Source organism: Halteromyces radiatus (genome assembly GCF_025201355.1).
Source record: "Halteromyces radiatus strain CBS 162.75 chromosome Unknown BX664scaffold_4, whole genome shotgun sequence".
NCBI lineage: Eukaryota > Fungi > Mucoromycota > Mucoromycetes > Mucorales > Cunninghamellaceae > Halteromyces > Halteromyces radiatus.
The window spans coordinates 3,516,047-3,535,095 of NW_026251690.1; the positions used below are offsets into that span (position 1 = coordinate 3,516,047).

At 32.3% G+C, this 19,049-nt stretch overlaps 6 protein-coding genes across 6 annotated transcripts; 2 read left to right on the plus strand and 4 right to left on the minus strand.

Moving 5' to 3' along the window:
• Positions 1-113: 113 nt before the first annotated feature.
• On the minus strand, positions 114-4,796 carry BX664DRAFT_379586 (armadillo-type protein). Its single transcript, XM_051548864.1, has 17 exons — positions 4,704-4,796; positions 4,560-4,647; positions 4,353-4,494; positions 4,147-4,288; positions 3,654-4,088; positions 3,429-3,589; positions 3,109-3,362; positions 2,653-3,003; positions 2,434-2,558; positions 2,263-2,352; positions 1,883-2,183; positions 1,731-1,797; positions 1,574-1,667; positions 1,411-1,500; positions 837-1,313; positions 556-769; positions 114-493 (listed from the first exon to the last, which is right to left on the minus strand). The coding sequence occupies exons 1-17, from the start codon at positions 4,776-4,778 to the stop codon at positions 159-161; spliced, it is 3,441 nt and encodes a 1,146-aa protein (XP_051400875.1). The 5' UTR covers positions 4,779-4,796; the 3' UTR covers positions 114-158.
• An 847-nt stretch (positions 4,797-5,643) lies between these two features.
• Positions 5,644-7,674, plus strand: BX664DRAFT_334540 (major facilitator superfamily domain-containing protein). Its single transcript, XM_051545721.1, has 8 exons — positions 5,644-5,955; positions 6,059-6,163; positions 6,231-6,278; positions 6,344-6,404; positions 6,485-6,561; positions 6,648-7,059; positions 7,133-7,231; positions 7,312-7,674. Exons 1-8 carry the CDS (start codon positions 5,671-5,673, stop codon positions 7,557-7,559), a joined length of 1,335 nt encoding a protein of 444 aa, XP_051400876.1. The 5' UTR covers positions 5,644-5,670; the 3' UTR covers positions 7,560-7,674.
• A 610-nt stretch (positions 7,675-8,284) lies between these two features.
• Positions 8,285-10,743, plus strand: BX664DRAFT_334544 (cytochrome P450). The gene is made up of 9 exons (XM_051545722.1): positions 8,285-8,738; positions 8,813-8,885; positions 8,952-9,073; positions 9,140-9,625; positions 9,677-9,704; positions 9,822-10,000; positions 10,134-10,351; positions 10,418-10,504; positions 10,576-10,743. Exons 1-9 carry the CDS (start codon positions 8,349-8,351, stop codon positions 10,688-10,690), a joined length of 1,698 nt encoding a protein of 565 aa, XP_051400877.1. The 5' UTR covers positions 8,285-8,348; the 3' UTR covers positions 10,691-10,743.
• BX664DRAFT_334550 (VPS28 protein-domain-containing protein) lies at positions 10,744-11,908 on the minus strand. The gene is made up of 6 exons (XM_051545723.1): positions 11,828-11,908; positions 11,743-11,759; positions 11,535-11,662; positions 11,363-11,465; positions 11,162-11,290; positions 10,744-11,082 (listed from the first exon to the last, which is right to left on the minus strand). The coding sequence occupies exons 1-6, from the start codon at positions 11,889-11,891 to the stop codon at positions 10,798-10,800; spliced, it is 726 nt and encodes a 241-aa protein (XP_051400878.1). The 5' UTR covers positions 11,892-11,908; the 3' UTR covers positions 10,744-10,797.
• A 129-nt stretch (positions 11,909-12,037) lies between these two features.
• BX664DRAFT_281445 (uncharacterized protein) lies at positions 12,038-16,996 on the minus strand. The gene is made up of 8 exons (XM_051541522.1): positions 16,812-16,996; positions 16,607-16,729; positions 16,190-16,516; positions 15,890-16,123; positions 15,395-15,799; positions 12,748-15,321; positions 12,517-12,670; positions 12,038-12,457 (listed from the first exon to the last, which is right to left on the minus strand). The coding sequence occupies exons 1-8, from the start codon at positions 16,965-16,967 to the stop codon at positions 12,132-12,134; spliced, it is 4,299 nt and encodes a 1,432-aa protein (XP_051400879.1). The 5' UTR covers positions 16,968-16,996; the 3' UTR covers positions 12,038-12,131.
• Positions 16,997-17,077: 81 nt separating this feature from the next.
• Positions 17,078-18,966, minus strand: BX664DRAFT_386429 (Metallo-dependent phosphatase-like protein). The gene is made up of 6 exons (XM_051549327.1): positions 18,805-18,966; positions 18,573-18,709; positions 18,275-18,460; positions 17,768-18,212; positions 17,508-17,697; positions 17,078-17,386 (listed from the first exon to the last, which is right to left on the minus strand). Exons 1-6 carry the CDS (start codon positions 18,944-18,946, stop codon positions 17,152-17,154), a joined length of 1,335 nt encoding a protein of 444 aa, XP_051400880.1. The 5' UTR covers positions 18,947-18,966; the 3' UTR covers positions 17,078-17,151.
• Positions 18,967-19,049: the final 83 nt, after the last annotated feature.

Sequence of the window (19,049 nt, forward strand, 5' to 3'; positions counted from 1 at the left end):
CTCGTTATTGAATATATATATATATACTCATCAATACCCCCCACGTGTTTTTAAAAGAGAACCTTATCTCCAATATCATCGATCATAATAAAAGATCGTCCTGCGAATCATATAAATAAAAAAATGTTGAACTAAATCCGTATGTTTTTTTTTTTTTATTATTTCACACGTAAAACAGCACGCACATCCATCAATAAAACTAATAAATTATCCTTGAATACTTGAGCCATTTCCTTGGTAGGTTGTTGTTGTTTGGGAGTAGCTTGATCCAGTTTTCCAAATGCATTGATCAATCGAGGTTGTAAATCACTAGATTGTTGTGTAATGATTTGATTGACCAATTCCATATAAGAATCATGTTCAGCGGTCATCAAAGCCAATAAAGCATCCGATGCGGCATTCACTACCGAAGCATCCAAATGTTGAAATAATAAAACATTTAACAATGCTCCAAGTAATTTTGATACTGCACTTTTGAGAGTAGTATTGCTACCTAATAACGGGAAACAAACAGTGAATGGATTTTTCTTAAAAAAATTTTTTTTTTTTTTTTACCTTGAGTATATTTTTGATGAGCGGCCCACATTGCCAAAGGAGTAACAGCTTGTAATGTAAGAATATTGATATCAGCAATAGGATGAGCAATACCAAAGTCTAAACTTGCCATCAAATTGTCAAATAGAGGGGTTGGAAGTCCTGCTAATTTATCAGGGAATTGTTCAATCAAATGAGATACTAACTTGATATAGTATTGACATAGATTGGGAATCTAAATAAAAAAAAAAAAAAAAAGGTTAAGTATCATTTCCTGATGATCATACAAAAATCAAACTTACTTGAAGCATATTCATATCAATCATGGGTATGATGGTGTTAACACCAAAGAGAACCACATCAGCAACACCTGGAGTCAATCCATCACCATTAGAAGTTGTATTCCCATCATGTTTTGCTTCAAATTCGGAAGCCATCACGTTGATCAGTAACACAAGAATAGTACAAATATCTTCATAAGGACGATCCGCTTCTTCTTCTTGCGTATGTACACGTTTTTTGCCATGATTGAAAGTACCGTAGAGTCGAATGATTTCCATGATGAATTGATAAAGACCTTGTTTTTGTTCCTTTTCTAAAACTGACATATCCAAACGTTCAGTCAGATCTGCAAGTATTTGTAAAATAGACAATTGGACTTCAGGTACATTTTTGTAGATCTCCATCAGTTGGTGGAAGCTTTGGAAAAATCGACAAGTAAACCCAAAGATGGATACTGTGTTGTTAAACTGACAGGATAAAGCTAGACCATCAAACATCTATAAATAAATATATAAATATATAAATATATATAAATGATTAGATGAATTTGTTTCTTCTATCCCTATTTCTTTCCTTTTTTTTTCTTTCACATACATCTAGAGCGTTCAATACTTGATTCATAACATTTGCTTGTTGACATTGTTGAGTAAAATCAGGTTTATGAAGAATGGCACCTAGTCGTTCCTAAAATATTATAAACAAAATGTTCAAAAAACATAATTCTCACTTCTTTTTTTTTTTTTTTTTATGTACATACTTCAAGCATCACAAAGATTAAATCAAGGTAGTTGTGTCGCATTGTAGAATCTTGTACACCACTGGCAATAGTACCCACTGTTTGAATAAGATAACTATGAAAAATAAAAATATCAATGTTTATCTTAAACATCAATAAAAAGAAAAATATAACCTACTTGTGTATGGCTTCTGGTAATTGTTCCAAATTGGATGTGATAAACTTGATCAATTCAGGGAAAGCAGCTACATAAGGAAAAAAAAAAAAAGGAAGTGTTAACTATTTTTTTTTTTTCAGAAAAACATCATTTTCTTATACGGATAAACTTACGTGAAACGAGAAGTCTTGATTTCAAATTAAGAGGAGTACCACAGGTATTGAGCCATCGTACCAATTGAGACAATACATCAGGATCAGCATTCCATAACATAAAGTTATTCTTCATTTGTTCAATAAAAAATTCTATGATTTGTACCCCTTGTCCATCAGAAGGCCCAGGCTGACCAAAGGATTTTGCAATGTTTGGACTCATGAACCCGTAATCGTTTTCGTTCACTAGTAAATAAGTCTTACTCCATCTTTCCATGAACCAAATCAATGTTTCAGCAACACGAGGACTACAATTAGATGCCTACAATTAAAAATAACAATAACGATTAATATATTATATCAAATCATTCTCTTATTCATTTTTCTTTTCTTTTGGATACCTCTATTGTATTAGGGCCAAAACTTGAGTAAAATCGTAGTAGTTCCAATACTTGATTTGAAAGTTGTACTATTTGATCTTGTTCATAACTCTACAGAAAAAAAAGAAGATGATGAATTATATTTTTTTTTTTCATAATATGTTTCATCTACTTTTTCAAATCTTTCAATACCTGAGAACTAGATAATTGCATAATAGATTCAGGAATCATAGGTTGTTCACCATTTCCGGCGTCAGCCAAAACGAATGCTGTCATCAAGATAATCCAATGTAATTGTTCATGGAGTAATAATAATTCTGTCCATAGATAATCCACAAAAAAAAAAGGATGATTAATACGATATGCTTTTTTTGTTCGCTACACCATTATTTACATAAATAGAATACATACCAAGATTGGCAGTCATTTCATTTGTGAAATATCTTTGGAATCGTTGAGTTCTATCACTGAGTAGATGTTGTAAATGAGATAAGCATTGATGAGGATTCAGACGTCCAAGAGTACTAATACAAGTCAGTTGATCGCCATATGTATCCCAGTCTTTTATACCACTTTCTATTTCATCTTCTTCATCTTCATCATTTAATACAAGTTTAGCCCGTTCCAATTGCATTTCCATATATGTTTTAACCACTTGATACGCCACAGATCGCAAGTATTCAGCAAGATGATGAAGGTCAGCATCCGATAATCCCTGTCTTGAAGATATATCTCGAGGATCGACTGGTTGAACTACATCAGCTACATATATATATATATATATATATATATATATATATATATATATATATATTGAAAAATATAAAAGTGAGTGTTCATTTCAATGTTTTATATTTATGTACATACCAAGAGTTACCCAAGTTTGTAGACATTCATCACTTGCTTCACCAATCCATCCTTCATCAATATCACTAACTGTTCCGTGTATACAACATAGGGTCAATTTGTGTATTTCGTTGAGGAATTGGAAGAATTCGGGAATACCACATAAAACACCAGCAGATATGTTCTCTAATAACCGATGTACCATTTGAACGGTACCAAGTAATTGTGGTCCTTGATCCGTTAATTTCTGAGGTGATGTGCCTTCGTTATTAATGCTAAAAAATAACAACAATAACAAATGTTAGTCTATAAACAATAATTTTCACTAAAGGTTGTATTACCTATTCATCATTTTCATGATACCATGAATCACAGTGGTTGCGTATGATTTGATCGCATTTCCATCTTGATTGAAAAAATCTTCCTTGAGTCCAGCAAGTTTGATTAGACATTGTAAGCATCGGTAAGATAAAGCATCATCTGTCTTTACCAAATCATAAGCCTATATAAATATATATATATATATATAAATATGAGTTTCAAGTCCTTTTTTTTTTTTTTTTTACCATAAAAAAGAGCCAGATGACTTCATTATTGCCGATGACTGGTAACCAATCTTTTGGAAAATTGGAAGAGGTTGCTTTAGCAGAAGTAGGACCATTTTCTTTTTCAAAATCATCATCCAGACCATCATTAATAGTAAAGGTTCCAGGTAGAGATGGTTTTGTATTTGTTGATTCAAATTCCCAATTCATTGTCTTTTCTGCCAAAATCAACAATTCCGAGAGCAATGGAGGAGTCGGTGATGATAAAGGAGAGGAAGTAGAGTGGACAACAGTATGTAACTTGGTGGCAAGTTCTTGAAATAAAGGATATAGCATATGAAGTTCGAAGAATACCTTTGTCTTGTGATGAAATTCCCAATTAAGACCAACAACCAATGATTTCATACTTGAAAATTGATCTGTCAGTGCATTTGCCAAAGCTACTCCAAGTACTTGCTATCAAAGAAATATATAAATAAGAAACTATTATTTTTTATTCCTAAGATATACTTACAGCATGTTCTGTATCAAAAGCAAGTAATTGTTTAATATGAACTATGATAGCTTGTTTATCTTGATCAGTAAAGTCGAATAAACTTCGTTTAGTGATGAGAGAGACGGATGATAAGAGTTGATCACGTACATATTTAGGTGCTCTATTAAAAAAAAAAAAAAAAAAGAGATTACTTATAAGGAACATATTTCAATTTATGATTTTACTTTTCATGATGAAGACAATATTCTATTAAATAATTCTTCAGTTGGACAATATCTTCAAGAGAATAAAGAGAGTAATCCCGAACAGCTACTTCACCTATAGCCAAAGCAACTTGAAATTGAACCATAGGACTGGTAGTATGATCTGAAAATACATTATAATAGTTAGATAAATAATATATATATATATATAGAAAATAAGTTTATTACCTAGTATATAACGACATATCGGTAATACCTTTGGGATTTGTCGGAAGGCTGTCAAGATATGTTCGGCAGCAGCACGAGTAGCTGGAATCTAAAAAAGATAAATAAGATTAATAGATCTAATAAGATGTTTAAATATGAACCTACTTGAAAATCAGAACATGCTTCTTCAAATTGACTTGCAACAACTGAAACGTCCAATGTTTGAGGGACGTTATTCATTTCTTGTTACAATGATAACCTTCAAAAAGAAGAAGAAAGAAAGAAAAAAAAAAGAAATACGAAAAAACTACAAAAAAAAAAAACATTAAAAAAATCGGATCACTTTCACATTCCGCATGTAGGCATAACTTCAAGCCAGAATAAAAAGCAGTAGTATATACAGTATAGATGATATTAACCTTTTTATGTTAAAACATCATCATTACTGATTAATTGCATATTTTAATCAATTTATAAATTTATTTATTTTTTTTTTTTGAACAATGATTTCCGATGTATACCACAATTTGCGGTCCTATACTAAAACATTCAGACAACTCAATCAAACACAGAAAATAGAAAAAAATCCTTACCTACTTAGAAACATAATAAAAAGGCGCTGTAACTTACCAGTGAGCATTTCAAATACCGTAAATGCGATCTCAAAATGATCAGTCGTCAGAATATATCTGTGTGATGATTCATAATATTGAAGATTGTAATGAATATCTTTTGATTCTGAATAATTACACAACATTTCTTTAAAAAAAAAAAAAGAATGAAAATAATAATAATGATAATAATAATAAGAAGTAATCTATAGTTTATTCTCGAGATGATGGTTATTATGTATAGAAAAAAAGTATAAAAATGACATTTCTTTATACATTCGTTGATATATAGAATACAGTTATATTAACAAGTTCTATATCGATCACAACTGAAGAGTGCAAAAAAAAAAATCTCCATATTTGTAACTCAGACAGGTCTTTCTTGATAGTCTTTTTGCCTATATAGAGTTTTTTTTCACACTGTTACTTCTAAACCTTGATTTCTTTTTTTTTTTTCCCTTTTCTCTTTTTTCTTTTTTTTTTTTTCTTTTTTTTTTTTTTTGTATATTCGTTTATACGACATGGTTAAGAACGATGAATACTCAGAAAAAGAACAATATAACGAAGAAACGATATATAAAGTATATCCTATAAGGTTTTACGGTCTAACTCTTATATGTCTTTTGAATATTGTCTCCTCTATTAATTGGCTTTGTGTAGCTCCTGTTCCCGATTACGCGAATACCTTTTTTTCCAACATTGGTCTCACTACCATTAACTGGTTTTCCAACTGTTTCCTTTTAATCTATATTGTGGCTGGTCCTATATCAAGTTATGTATACTATCGGCATAGTATCAAAACTGGGGTAATATATATATATATATATATATATATATATTGAAAAATACCAATTCTCCTAAATAATCTTTTATTTCGTTCCCCCCTCTTTTTTTTTTTTCTTTTATTAGTTACTAGTTGGATGTATTCTTCAAATTATTGGTGCTTGGCTTCGATATTTTTCTACCTTTATAAATACTACTGGTGGACGTATTGGTTTGGCAATGTTAGGACAGGTACAGTAAATTTTTTATATTTTTAATCAATTGAAATAATATGATTGATGGATTCTCTGATTTATAGATATTTTGTGGATTTGGTCAACCATTTATTCTCAACGCTTCAACTCCAGTAGGTTATCTTTGAATGATAGAATCAGAATTTTATAATGAATCTCTGTCTTTTACTGTATTTAGTATGCAAGTCTTTGGTTTAGCTCAAAAGAACGAAGCACAGCTAGTATGGCTGGTGGATTAGGTAAAGAAAGATTGATGTATATAGTACAATAGTTTGTTTATATCTATTTATATATCCAATTTTTTTTTTTAATATGATAGCCAATACCGTGGGTATGGCCATTGCTGATTTAATTGTCCCTTCCATCGTGCCTGATGCATCCAGTATTCAACTCAATGTAAAATGTCACACAAAGTCAAGTGTTATCTTCTTTTTTTTTTTTCTGTTACTAACTTGGATACACAAACTCTCAAATTTTTATAGTTTCTCATTATAGCCTGTATTACTACCGGATTTGGAATCCCTACTGTTTTCATCCCACATCAACCAAAAACCCCACCTTCTTTCAGTGCATCTACACATCACGAACGACGACAAGGTTTATTCAAGACCTTATGGGCTCTGGCAACGAATTATAACTTTTTAATCATTTTCTTTGTGTTTGGTGTTCTTTGTGGTTTGGCTTCTACTGTGACTTCCATGCTACCTCAAATTGTTGAACCTTATGGTGTATCTTATGATAATGCTGGTTATCTTGGTGTGGCTTTTATTGTCGCTGGTATTATAGGTGCTATAGGCACTGGTCTCTTTATTGATCGAACAAAATTACATAAATGGGTACTTCGTCTCTATGTACCAATTGTTGGTTTTTTATATTTGGCTCTGTTAATGGTTGGTAAGTTACAAAAAAAAAAAAAAAAAAAGGTAGCTTTATCTAATGAATTTTCATTGTGTTCATTATTTTATAGTGAAAAAAGATAATTACAATGTGATTATTGCTATTTGTGCTATCCTTGGTTTCTTTATGTTTTCACTTCTTCCTGTGGCTTTAGAACTTAGTGTTGAATGTAAGTTGTGTCTATATATAAAAAATGAATTGAATAATATCTCATTACTTTTTTTTTTTTTTTGATTCATTTGAATATAGCCTCCTATCCTATCTCAGAAACCATTTCAAGTTCTTCTTTATGGATGTGTTCCCAAATACTTGGATTGATCTTTTTGATAGCATTCAATGATTTACGTGACGATAATGCGGATCCTCCTGGTAATCTCCGTCGTGGATTGATCCTTGCGACATGTGTGGCCATGCCTATGATGATATTCACCTCCCTTTACAATAGTCCTAACAAACGAATGGATATAGAAAAGGAACAAGAAATCATTGAAGGATAGATTATTTGATTATTTATTCCCTCCTTATTATCTCTATTTATTTGAATTAGTCTTCCTCTCTATTTTATTACTCTAACTAATAAATAATTGTATTTTTATGAATGATGATGATTCCCATCTATCTTTATGTTATATTTTTTTTTTTTTATTATTCATTGATTCTAGATGAAAATGGAGAAATGTCAATTCTCGGCGCCTCTTAATTTGTATTTACATTAAGGTAATCCACATGACTTTTGCAATATACAGGTAAGATGCTTGGCTGCGACAGTCAAAACGTTCTATTTTAGGTTATATGGTTTATTTTTTTCATTTTAAAGGCCGGGTAAATCTCGTACCGAGTATTATTTATTTTGATCTGCATAATTGAAAAAAAAAAAAATAGAGGGTCGGATGAGGTGCCGTTTTTTATAGGAAAAAAAAAAAGGGTCATCACACCCACCCCTCTCTTTCCGTATGTATCTTGATTTTTTTTTTCTTTTTTTTATATGTCGTCTCTCTCTGTCTATGAAATTACTTGATCTGGTAATAGTATAATAGAGTTTTTAAAAATGGTAAAAATTGTTGTTCAGCAATGTAGTCAGTATATTTATTATTATCAAATCAAAAAAAAAAAACCAGATATCTCTTTATGTATCATCATCATCATAACAATGATCATAATAATTATTATATAACGGATGATTGGATTCCCTTTGTTTCCCGTGATTTGATTGATGTAGGTTGGTGTGTGAGTCAAAAATTTAGGGAAAAAAATGTGTATTTGGATCCCCGATCCGCTTAGATTTGATGAATAAAAAAGGACCATCTTGTTTCCATTTCTATCTTTTTTTTTTTCTTCTTTTTATTATTTATTATAAAACAATGGTTAGTGGAACTCTTATAAAATCAAATTATGAAGTACCTTTACAAATGTTGAAAAATATATGGCAAAATACTCAATTATTTCCAACTGGTACATCCAATAAGAAAAAGGCGGTTGCTTTGACACTTGGTGCCACTGTTGCTCTTGTCTGTCGATTGGTCTTTACTTTCTGTTATGTACCTAGAAACCTCCGGCACTTACCAACTGTTAGTTGGCTTCGATTATTTTTATCTATTCTCAAATTGGAAGATGCTACTCAGCGTGCGAAATATGTATATGGTCCTGCTATGAAAAAAGGCAATGGGGTTTATTTGGTAAAAAAAAAAAAAAAAATAACGATAAAATAAATCTTATTCTTTTAAATTGATGATGTTTTTTTTTTGGATAGATCAATTTCCCTATAACATGGACTGTCTTTGTTTCTGAACCCAAAGCTGCCAAGGCCATTTTGATGAAGACAGGTAGTTTTTGATCTATATATAGTTAGATACATTCATTGTTGATTGAATTTTTTTTTTTTAAAATAGATAATTTCCCAAAGAGTAGAGCTGTTTTTGATGCTCTTGGCAAAAATAGTGCAGTTTCTAAATTTTTTGGAAATGAAAGTGTAGCAGTGGTGAATGGTGAAAAATGGAAGAATCAAAGAAAGGTAAAAAAAAAAAAATAAATAAAAAATAAAAAAAAAAAGATATTAACCTATTACAAAATATATTAGGTGATGAATCCAGCATTCCATAGGGCTATGCCTGTCAAACTATTTGGTCGCTTGATGCAGAAAGGATTTGCGATAATTGATAAACAACCTGATCATGAAGTGGGTGCTTTGGACTTTTTCCAACGATTGACTTTGGATGCGCTTGGTAATGCTGGTTTTGGATTTGATTTTGGTTCATTGGAGGATCCAAACTCGGTCTGGACGACGACTTATGAAACTGTCAGGATTGGATTGAGAAGTCCATGGACATTCATGTTTCCTCGATTGGAATGGCTGTTCCGTAGGATCATCCCTGCTCGTAAACGCATGGCTGATAGTGTTGACAAATTGAATGGATTACTTTTGGAAATGATACAAAAACGACGACTCGCTGTACAATCTCCTGATTATGATGCTTCTGGTCCTGAACATGAAAAGGATTTATTGACTTTGATGCTTGAAGCCGAAATGCGTGGAGAAGGTTTCACCACTAATGAACAACTAAGAGTAAGTTTTGAAATATGGCATTATATCATCTGATGTTCTTTTTTTTTATAGTCAAACATAGCTGTTTTCTTCTTGGCAGGTAAATTACAAAAAAAAAAAAAAAAAAAAAAAAAAAGGATTGAATGAAAAGGAGAGGAGTAAGAATAGAAAGGAACAAAGAAAAGTTGTTCATTGTTTTTATTTTTTTTATTATTAGGTCATGAAACAACTGCAAATACCATGAGTTTCTGTCTCTACAATTTGGCTATGAATAAGGAAGTACAAGAAAAGGCTAGGCAAGAAGTCATCAAAGTATTAGGTGATGATCCTGTGGACGTATTACCTTCCATTGAAGAACTTCGACAGATTCCTTATTTGGACATGGTGCTGAAAGAGGTAATCAAAGAAAAAAAAAAAAAAAAGAGGGAAAATTGATATATGAAGACTGATCTTTTCTTCTTTTTTTTTTTTTTGGCTTTCTTTCTATCTACTTTACACTCTGGATATATATATATATATATATATATAGAATCTTCGACGTTATGGTCCAGCTGCCATGACAATCACTCGAAAAGCGGTAGAAGATTTTGATATGAATGGTACATTTATCCCCAAGGGCACATCAGTGGTAGTGGAAATGAATGCCTTACACCATAATCCTGAAGTGTGGAAAAACCCAGAACATTTTGATCCTGAACGCTTTGCTCCTGGTAATGAACACGATGTATCACATGAAGGAATGACTTGGTAAGTAGAAAAAGATGATATTGTGCCTTGCCATTCATCTATTCTATTTTTGATCACTCTACATAGGATTCCATTCTCCTCTGGCTCTCGAGGCTGCATTGGTCAAAACTTTAGTATGCATGAACAAAGAGTCTTCTTGACTATGTTATTAAGGTAAAAAAAAAAAAAAAAAAAAAAGTAATTTAAAATATTGAGTGATCTTTTTTTTTTTTTTTCATCTATAGAAAATATGAATGGGAACTCCCTGAAGACTCGATCCATCGAAACGGTGTCAAGATTGGCAATTTCCAAAATGCAGCACCTCAATCTCTACGTATCAAATTCCATCCACGATATTGATCCATTTTATAGTTTTTATTCCCCCATGATATAAATATTGAAATAAAAACACTTATTTTAAAAAAAAAATTGTAAAGATTTTATTGAATAAATGAAATATTCCCCCTCTAATCTTCGACTTCATGATGATCCCCACTAAGCCATCGATAAAAGTTGTTATGACTACGATCGATTTCAAAAACCATTTGTCTTGCTTGATCTGTTGTAATTTCATCGGCGGCCTTCATCCCATTCAATACAATCAACCATTTCCTCACCGTTGCCTTGGCTTCATAATCCGGTGATAATCCTGGTACATTGTTGAGAGCTTTGATCAAATCTTCCAATAATGGATGAATGTCATCCACCGCCAGTCGGTTGACACGAAGGGTATCCAATAAAGTAATAAAGTGCTATAAATGATTTATAAAAAAAAAAACACAGTTTTTAAGTTTTTATCTTTTTTTTTTTTTTATTTTTTAATGTATTTACCGAGACGGTTTCCGCCACATAAAGAGTTGCTTTCCCTCCTCGATTATTATTTGTATTTTCCTCTACAGCATGCTCATATGTCGCTGGTACACCTATTTTAAATCTATTGACTGCTGCAGGACAAGTCAACTTTTTTTTTTTAAAAAAAAAAAAAAAGAAAAAGTTGAAATATATGTTTAGATACATGTATTATTTCATTACCTTGTAATCATCCATAAATGTTTCCAAATCCTTAACACTATCTGCTAAAAAGTTCATTGTTGTTTTGTATTTTGCAATCAAATTAGCACATTGAGGTGTATATCTATCAATATATATAAAGTTGAGTTCACTTTTATTTCTTTTTTTTTTTTTAATTCTCTCTATACTTTACTCGTTGGGTGTAATAGAATCTCGAATGAAAGCCTTTTCCAAATGTTCCATAAGTACAATAATGGAAAAGAGATCAGCCATATTATCATACTTGTCCCTATCTTTATTGTTGGTGAAAAGTCGTATTTCCTATATGAAACTTTACAGTTATATAAAAAGAAAGCAATATATTCTATTCATTCATTGATTTTTTTTTGCTTGGCATTTACCTCATCCATATTTATATCTATATATAAAATAAAATATAATATATGTATTAGTCAAGAAAAGAAGTAAATTTCTTTATGAACTTACTTTTACGACCAAGATAATTAGGAGCATATTGTGGTAAATTATGCGGTGAAATAGTAGCATCCATATCAACTGAAAAAAAAAAAAAAAAGACAAAGAAAAAAAAAAGGAAAAAAAAAAAAAAAAAAGAGATCAAAAATCAACGGAGTTTTATTATTCCAAAAAGAGATTTTTACTTTTTTTTTTGTTATACAGAAGAAAAAAATAAATGCCAAAAAAAAAAAAAAAATGAATGAGAAATAAAAACAAGATATCTAAAAAACAATAATAATGAAAAGTGTATGATTTGTATATAATAATAAAAAGATTAAGAGCTAATGCTTTCAACATAAGCCAAAGTTCGTTCCTTAACATGTTCCACACCATCGGCTGATCCATGATCCTTTTCAAATTGTAACCATTTCTTGAATAAGAATTTCATTTTCTTGGATGAGAATTTCATGGATGTCACTCGTTCAAATAATCGCTGTATCATATCATGATCTCCTTGTTTGATTTCCATATCCAAATAAACATTCCATAGATCTACACGTTTCGGTGAGTTATTCATCACACCTTCCATAATAGTACGACCACGTTCAGCTTCACCATGTTTGAATTCCATTTGAGCAAATTTGACAATGGTTTCAATATCTATTAATAAAAAGGAATATTGAATATTGATTATCTTTTTTTTTAAAAAAAAAACTTACGTTTATGTTTCGGTAATGATTTCAAACTTTTTTGTAATAATTCACGAGCTCCTTCAACATTGCCTTGTTGTAAATAATAAAGACCAAACATTGTCCAAACTTTAGTAGATTGACCGAATTTCTTGGTAGCTTCTTTCCATAAATCTTCAGCTTTCTATATATATATATATATATATAAAGGAAAATGATCAGTCCATTGATTATTATTATTATTATTATTATTGAACTTACATTGAATTTTTCACTACGTTCATAAATCTTGATCAATTGAAGATATACCTTTTCAGGATCACAAAAAGTCAAAGCACGTTTAAATACTTGTTCCAATGTAGCATCAGTACCAAATTGATTTTCCAAATTCATCAAGGCCACCCACACATTCATTTTTTCTTGTTCTTCACGGAAATTGATGGTCTTGAGAGCACGTTCACCAATCGCACGAGCCTTGCCAATTTCAGATAATTGTAATTGATAAGCCATATAATTAATCCACAAGTAGGATGAATTGGGTGATCCTACAACAAGTCGTTCAAAATCACCGATCGATTGAGGTGCTGCCGAGTTGAGTTCAGCTGTTTTGTCTTCTACTTGTTTCTTCTTGTTGATCTTCTTCTTTTTTTCATCATTATCAGAGTCATCTTCCGAGTCACTGTTATCTTCTTCATCCTTGCTTTGTAAGATAGCCGTTTGTCCAGACCAATCGAATCCACTTCCAACAGATAAAGCTGGTACCTTTTCCTTATCATCGTCATCTTCTTCTTGTTGTTGTTCTTCTTCTGAACCATCATCATCATCATCAGATGCTTCTTCCATGTCCACATCACTATCATTCATGACTATATCTTCATCTTGTTCATCTTCTGATGAGCTTTCTTCATGTCCTTCCATGGGTTCATCTTCACTTTCCTCGTCTTCGTCTACATCAGGAATTTGTTCTTCATCCGTCTTCTTGGGAGCAGTTTGACTACCACTGATCAGACTTTTTTTCAAGGTAGCTTCCACACGTTTCAAATCAGCATCCACAAACAATACCTTGGATTCTACCAGTTGGCCAATGGTATAAATGGACATCCAATCCTTGACAAAATCATCCGATAATTGAGCAATCTTGACACGAGCATGAATATGACGGCTATAAGCAATAAATACACCAGCAGATGTAATATTTTCCACATAGGCCTTGAGCACATCACCACGATGAATATCGTTAAATGTCTTGATTTGCTTGTCATTTCCATTGATACATGATGGTCGAAGTGATAAATCGATACGCTTTCGTGTGGCATCCACTTCCAAGACTTTACATTTAACTACCTTGTTTGTTTTATGACTCTTAGCTGGATGTTCGATAAATGTGTCGTCAATATCAGTAGGATGTACTTTGCCAGTAACACCATTGGCCAGTTGCACAAATAATCCACCCTTAGCGTCCGCTTTTTGTACCAATCCATTCAACACTTGACCGACTTGCAAAGACTGAATATCTGTCACAGCCGTAGGTACATTACCACTATTATCATCCACCATCACTAGATCCAATTTCTTTTTCTTCAAGTTGACAGAAAGCACAGATACCTTGACAGCTTGACCCACAACATAATGTTTACCAGGATGATTGGCAATGGCGACATCAGAAGAAATGTGTTGTTTGCGTATCATACCATTAGTGTGCATATCAACAGCAACGACTAGATGATCAGCCTTGATATCAGAAATAAAACCTAACAGTTGATCCCCAATTTGAATACGTTTGGTTTGAGATTTGTTGTTGTTGTCCAGTTTGAGCGAACATTCGTAGGCATCAGCTGTTTTATGATGATGGGTGATGACGAGGAAGGATCGTTTCTTGAGATTGTGTAAATCGAGGATTTTTACCTTGAGAGTTTTTCCTTTGAATGCGAGCAATGCATGTTGACGTTCTTCCACAGGGATGTCTTCAAACTTGTCATAAACTTCAGTAGCATGGACACGACCGATAACGCCATTAGGTAACTTGAGCGTGAGCTGTAAATGTTTGACATCAGTCACTTCGACATTATCTACAATGGAGCCAGGTTTGTACACTTCTACAGGCTTATCGTCAGTTGTCTTGTTGTTCTTTTTATCCTTCTTGGCTTGACGTTCAGCATCAGTAAGCATAGTATCACGAATCAAAGACACAAGTAGATTATTGGATTCAGGTTGTACTTTTAATACATAGGCCTTGACAGTTTGACCAGGATGGAAAGTATCGACCAAATTGACACCTTTAGCTTCAGTCATTTCGGAACTAGGACAGAACGCGGTAACGGAGTTGTAGAAACCAATAACACAACCATTTGGTTTAACGCTGATAATGACACCATGAGATGCCATTTTGGGTTCGACTTCTTGTAATGATTTGATTAAAGGTAATTCAGAGTTGATTAAGGACTTTTTCAAAGTAAGAGAGACCTTTCCTTGTTCTTGATTGACAGAGGTAACACGAGCACGGACTTTGTTACCAGGCTTGAAAGTCATTTCAGGTCTTGAAAGTTTAACATCAGCCAAATGATGCAATGGAACAAAGCCGGAAATGGAAGAGGAAAGATTCACCACTAATCCCTTGGAGATCATCTTGCTTACAGTCACATCTAGGATTTCACCAATGGTCACATCCGAATGTTGGAAATACTTGTTGTTCAAAATACTTGGTTTGGTAGTCAAAGAGAAGACACCATCAACAGGACTGTAAGATAATACCCGTGCACGATGAGTTGATCCAACAATGAAGTCACCAGATTTGTGTGAGAGTTTGACAATCCGTTCATCAGATAGTTGAGAAATCTATGAATATATATATATATATATAAAGAGGTAAGATAATAGAATATACCTATTGATTTATTACAAAACTTACGTGAATAAAACCCATAATGTCATCCAAACCATCAATAGTAACCAATACACCAATTGAAGTGACGCGAACCACAGTGACCTTTTCAAAGAAGGAACCATAAGGATGTAATTCAGATAAGGATTCATCATCACCAGAATCAAGTTTGACAACATGAGGTAATAAGGAACCGATAATCAATCTTTGTTCAGTCACCATATCAGAAAACAAAATACGGAATGATACAGTAGAGCCGACACGGTAAGTTTCCTCCACATCATTAGTGAATGGTAAATAAGAGAGACCAATATGTGCTTCATAAAGACCCATAAATTTCACCTTTAATCCACGATTACCAGAATATTCCACCAAACCATTCAAACGTTGACCAGCAGTGATAGAAGCCATTTTTGAGTAAGGTGATTCAAGCTGATCGATCATACATAAACAAAAGAAGAAGAAGAAGAAAAAAAAAATAGAATGAGACAATGATTTCAATCTAAAAAAAAAAAAACTTACTCGAGCAGAGGAGATAGCTTTACGATCCAAAGTCAAATTGACAGTACGTTTATTCTTTGCTACATCCTTGACAAGACATTCAATATATTGACCAGGAACAAGTTGATCTCCACGGTTGTATTTGTCAATATAAGATTTGGCATCATCATGATGACAGAAACCAGCTAATCCATTGATACCCACAGACATAATGTATCCATGATCCTCTACACTTTCCACAGAAGCACCGATAATCTATATATATAAAAAAAAGTAAATAATCAATAGATTCCTCACTGATGATAACTTAAGTTCACTTACAAGTCCAGAAGTTACATCCACTTTGACAATAGATCCATTGACTATAGAGGGTTTCAAGGAAAGTTCGATACGTTTTCTACCATTCACTTCCTCTGCAGCGATCACAGCACATTGTACCCATTGACCAATATAAAAGATATCCTTTGTTTCAGGCAGTTCTACTTCTTCGTCTTCAGCTTCGGCAGCAATTTCTACCAAATTTGTCAAAATATCGGAAACTTCGGTGATGGCAACTGAACCAGTCAATTGATTGGGAAGACTGACAAGGACATTGAGTTCATTGATATGAGTAATGCAACCAAGAACAGTGCTGCCTACAGATAGTTTCTAAGAAGGAGAAAAGAAAAAAAATTTTTTTTGAATCAGTATCCTTCTTGTCGTAAATATATAATCCATCCATATCTATATATTCCATACTTTGAAACTAAAATCTTCAATGGTAGGTCGTTTTTCAGTGTTGGTTTTTTCGTCAGTATCTTTGGTTTTTTTCTTTGTTGCTTTGCGTTTCTTTGCCACGGGTCCATTGTCTTCACTAGAATTCTAATAATAATCAAAATAAAAAAAAAGAAAGAAAAAGATTATTAGTACAACAAAAAACTCAATTTCTTTTCATTTTACATACTTTTGTAGAGAATATATCCTTTGCAGCCTTGTTTGCGATCTCACGATGTTCAAGAGGAGTCAAAACACTAGCACCACCACGAGGGAAGCTTACTTCTTCAGTAGGCATGGTGATCCCTTCATTAGTTGTCTCAGTGTCGTTTTTTCTTTTAACCATAGTGAATCAGGATAAAGAAGAAGAAGAAGAAAAAAAAAAAAAAAGAATGCAAAAAGGGAAAAAAAAAATCTTTTGACATGAAATGCCGAGTGGCTGAGGTGCAAACACGATTAAAAAAAAAAAATGCGGAGAATCAAGCCTGTACCTAACAAGGAAACAGGAACACAGCTTTTTTTTTTATTGATCAAACAGAGTCAGATTGACTACTAACAGTAACATATTGACTATATAATCTTCTAGAGTTTTTGTTCACTCGAAGTTGTTTGAATGCTTGGGATATACCTTGACCATCAAATCGATTGACACCATATAATTTGGATGCTTGATATTCTATTTCATATTGCACACTGTCTTCATAATTTGCTTTGTCCAAATCAACGTAGTATTGTGTCCAATCCAGAATAGTACCTACTGGATTTCTATTAGGAGGTAATAATATTAATAATAATAATAATAATAATAATAAAAAGGGAAATCAGAATAGGATGAGATGATGTGCTACTAAATGATAATGATATAAAAGAAAAGAAAGTATCTTACTCTTTAGTCTTGCTTGTTTCATAGCGATAGACACGGATGGCAGGATTATTGACAGGGATGATAGAAGGAGCGTTGAATAAGACAGTGGAGACATGATTGGCTCTAATTTGACTCAATTCATTATTATTTGCCATAGCAGTAACATGACCAAAAGAATTTCCTTTAGGTACAACAGCTGTCAGCACATCATCTACATCAACAAAAAAAAAAAAAAAAAAGGTTAATTATTTTTTTTTTTTTGATGATATGTAAGAACTTACTATTTGTATGGCCGGTGAAATGACCAAGAATAATATCACCATATTCACCAAGGATTTGATAATATTGATCAAGACAAGTAGGCATAAATAAAGGAGAATCATCATCATCATTGGGAGGAACATGACCCATTACGTAAACCATGACATTATCATCCTTTGCTTGTTCAAGAGCTTGTTTGAGCCATATCAATTCAATAGCACCTGGACTAGAGGCTTCATTACAATCTGTAACAATATGATTCTTTTTGAAAAAGAACATTGAATTGGTATTGATCACTCGTAAACCTGGTACGACTTGGTCTTGGATAAAATAACCACCAGAATGAAATGTTTCACTCAGATTCAACCCCAAAGGTTCCCATATTGACTGTAATGAATTGTAAATACTTGTGTTGAAGGTAAAATCATTATGTTGAATACCGTCATTGTTGCCGATAGTAGGAATCTATAATAATAATAATAATTGGTTGATGATATAAATATTTCTATATTTTTATATTTATTTACCAATTTGATAGAATTGACATCGAATGTTTTTATAAATAAGTGAATGACGGCCTTGTGATCTTCCAGTACATCTGCTCCTGTACGTGGTAATTTTTTATCCCGATCATGACGTGCAGTATCACCAGTATAAAGAATAAAATCAATGTCTTGTAATGAATTTTTCATGAATTGAAAAGATGCATTCACCTATTCATGCAGGTACCAAAAAAAAAAAAAAAAAAGGTATCATATTTAATGCCCGGTTGTATGTGTAACAAAAAGGGAAATTGACCCTTTTTTTTTTTTTTTTTTTTTTTACCAATGACAAAGGACTATCACATTCTGTATTCAAAGCACCAAATTTTCCAGCAGTATTCTTATGAGCCTTTTTACTTTTTCGATGACATAGTTTTTTAGGATCTGAACCAACCAAATAATTAGGATCCAAATGAATATCTATCGAGAAAATAGAAATGGATGATGATCTTCTTGTTTGAACCATTAAATTACCGAGTACAAAAAAAAAAAAATCAATGATGTTTATTGTTTACCTGTGATATGTAAAAACTTTCCTGTCAAAGGTTTTGATTTCAAAGCAATTGGCTTGACATTGTTGCTATGATGTTCACCTAACACTCCTGTGATGAGAAAAAGTATAAAACTATAGATTATGAAGCAGGATGGAGTCTTCATTGATTTATTTTATTTTATTGGATAAATGGAAAATAAAATAAAAAAAAAAAAAGAAGAAAAAAAGGTAGAATAGATAGAGATGACCCTTTATATATGAAAAAAA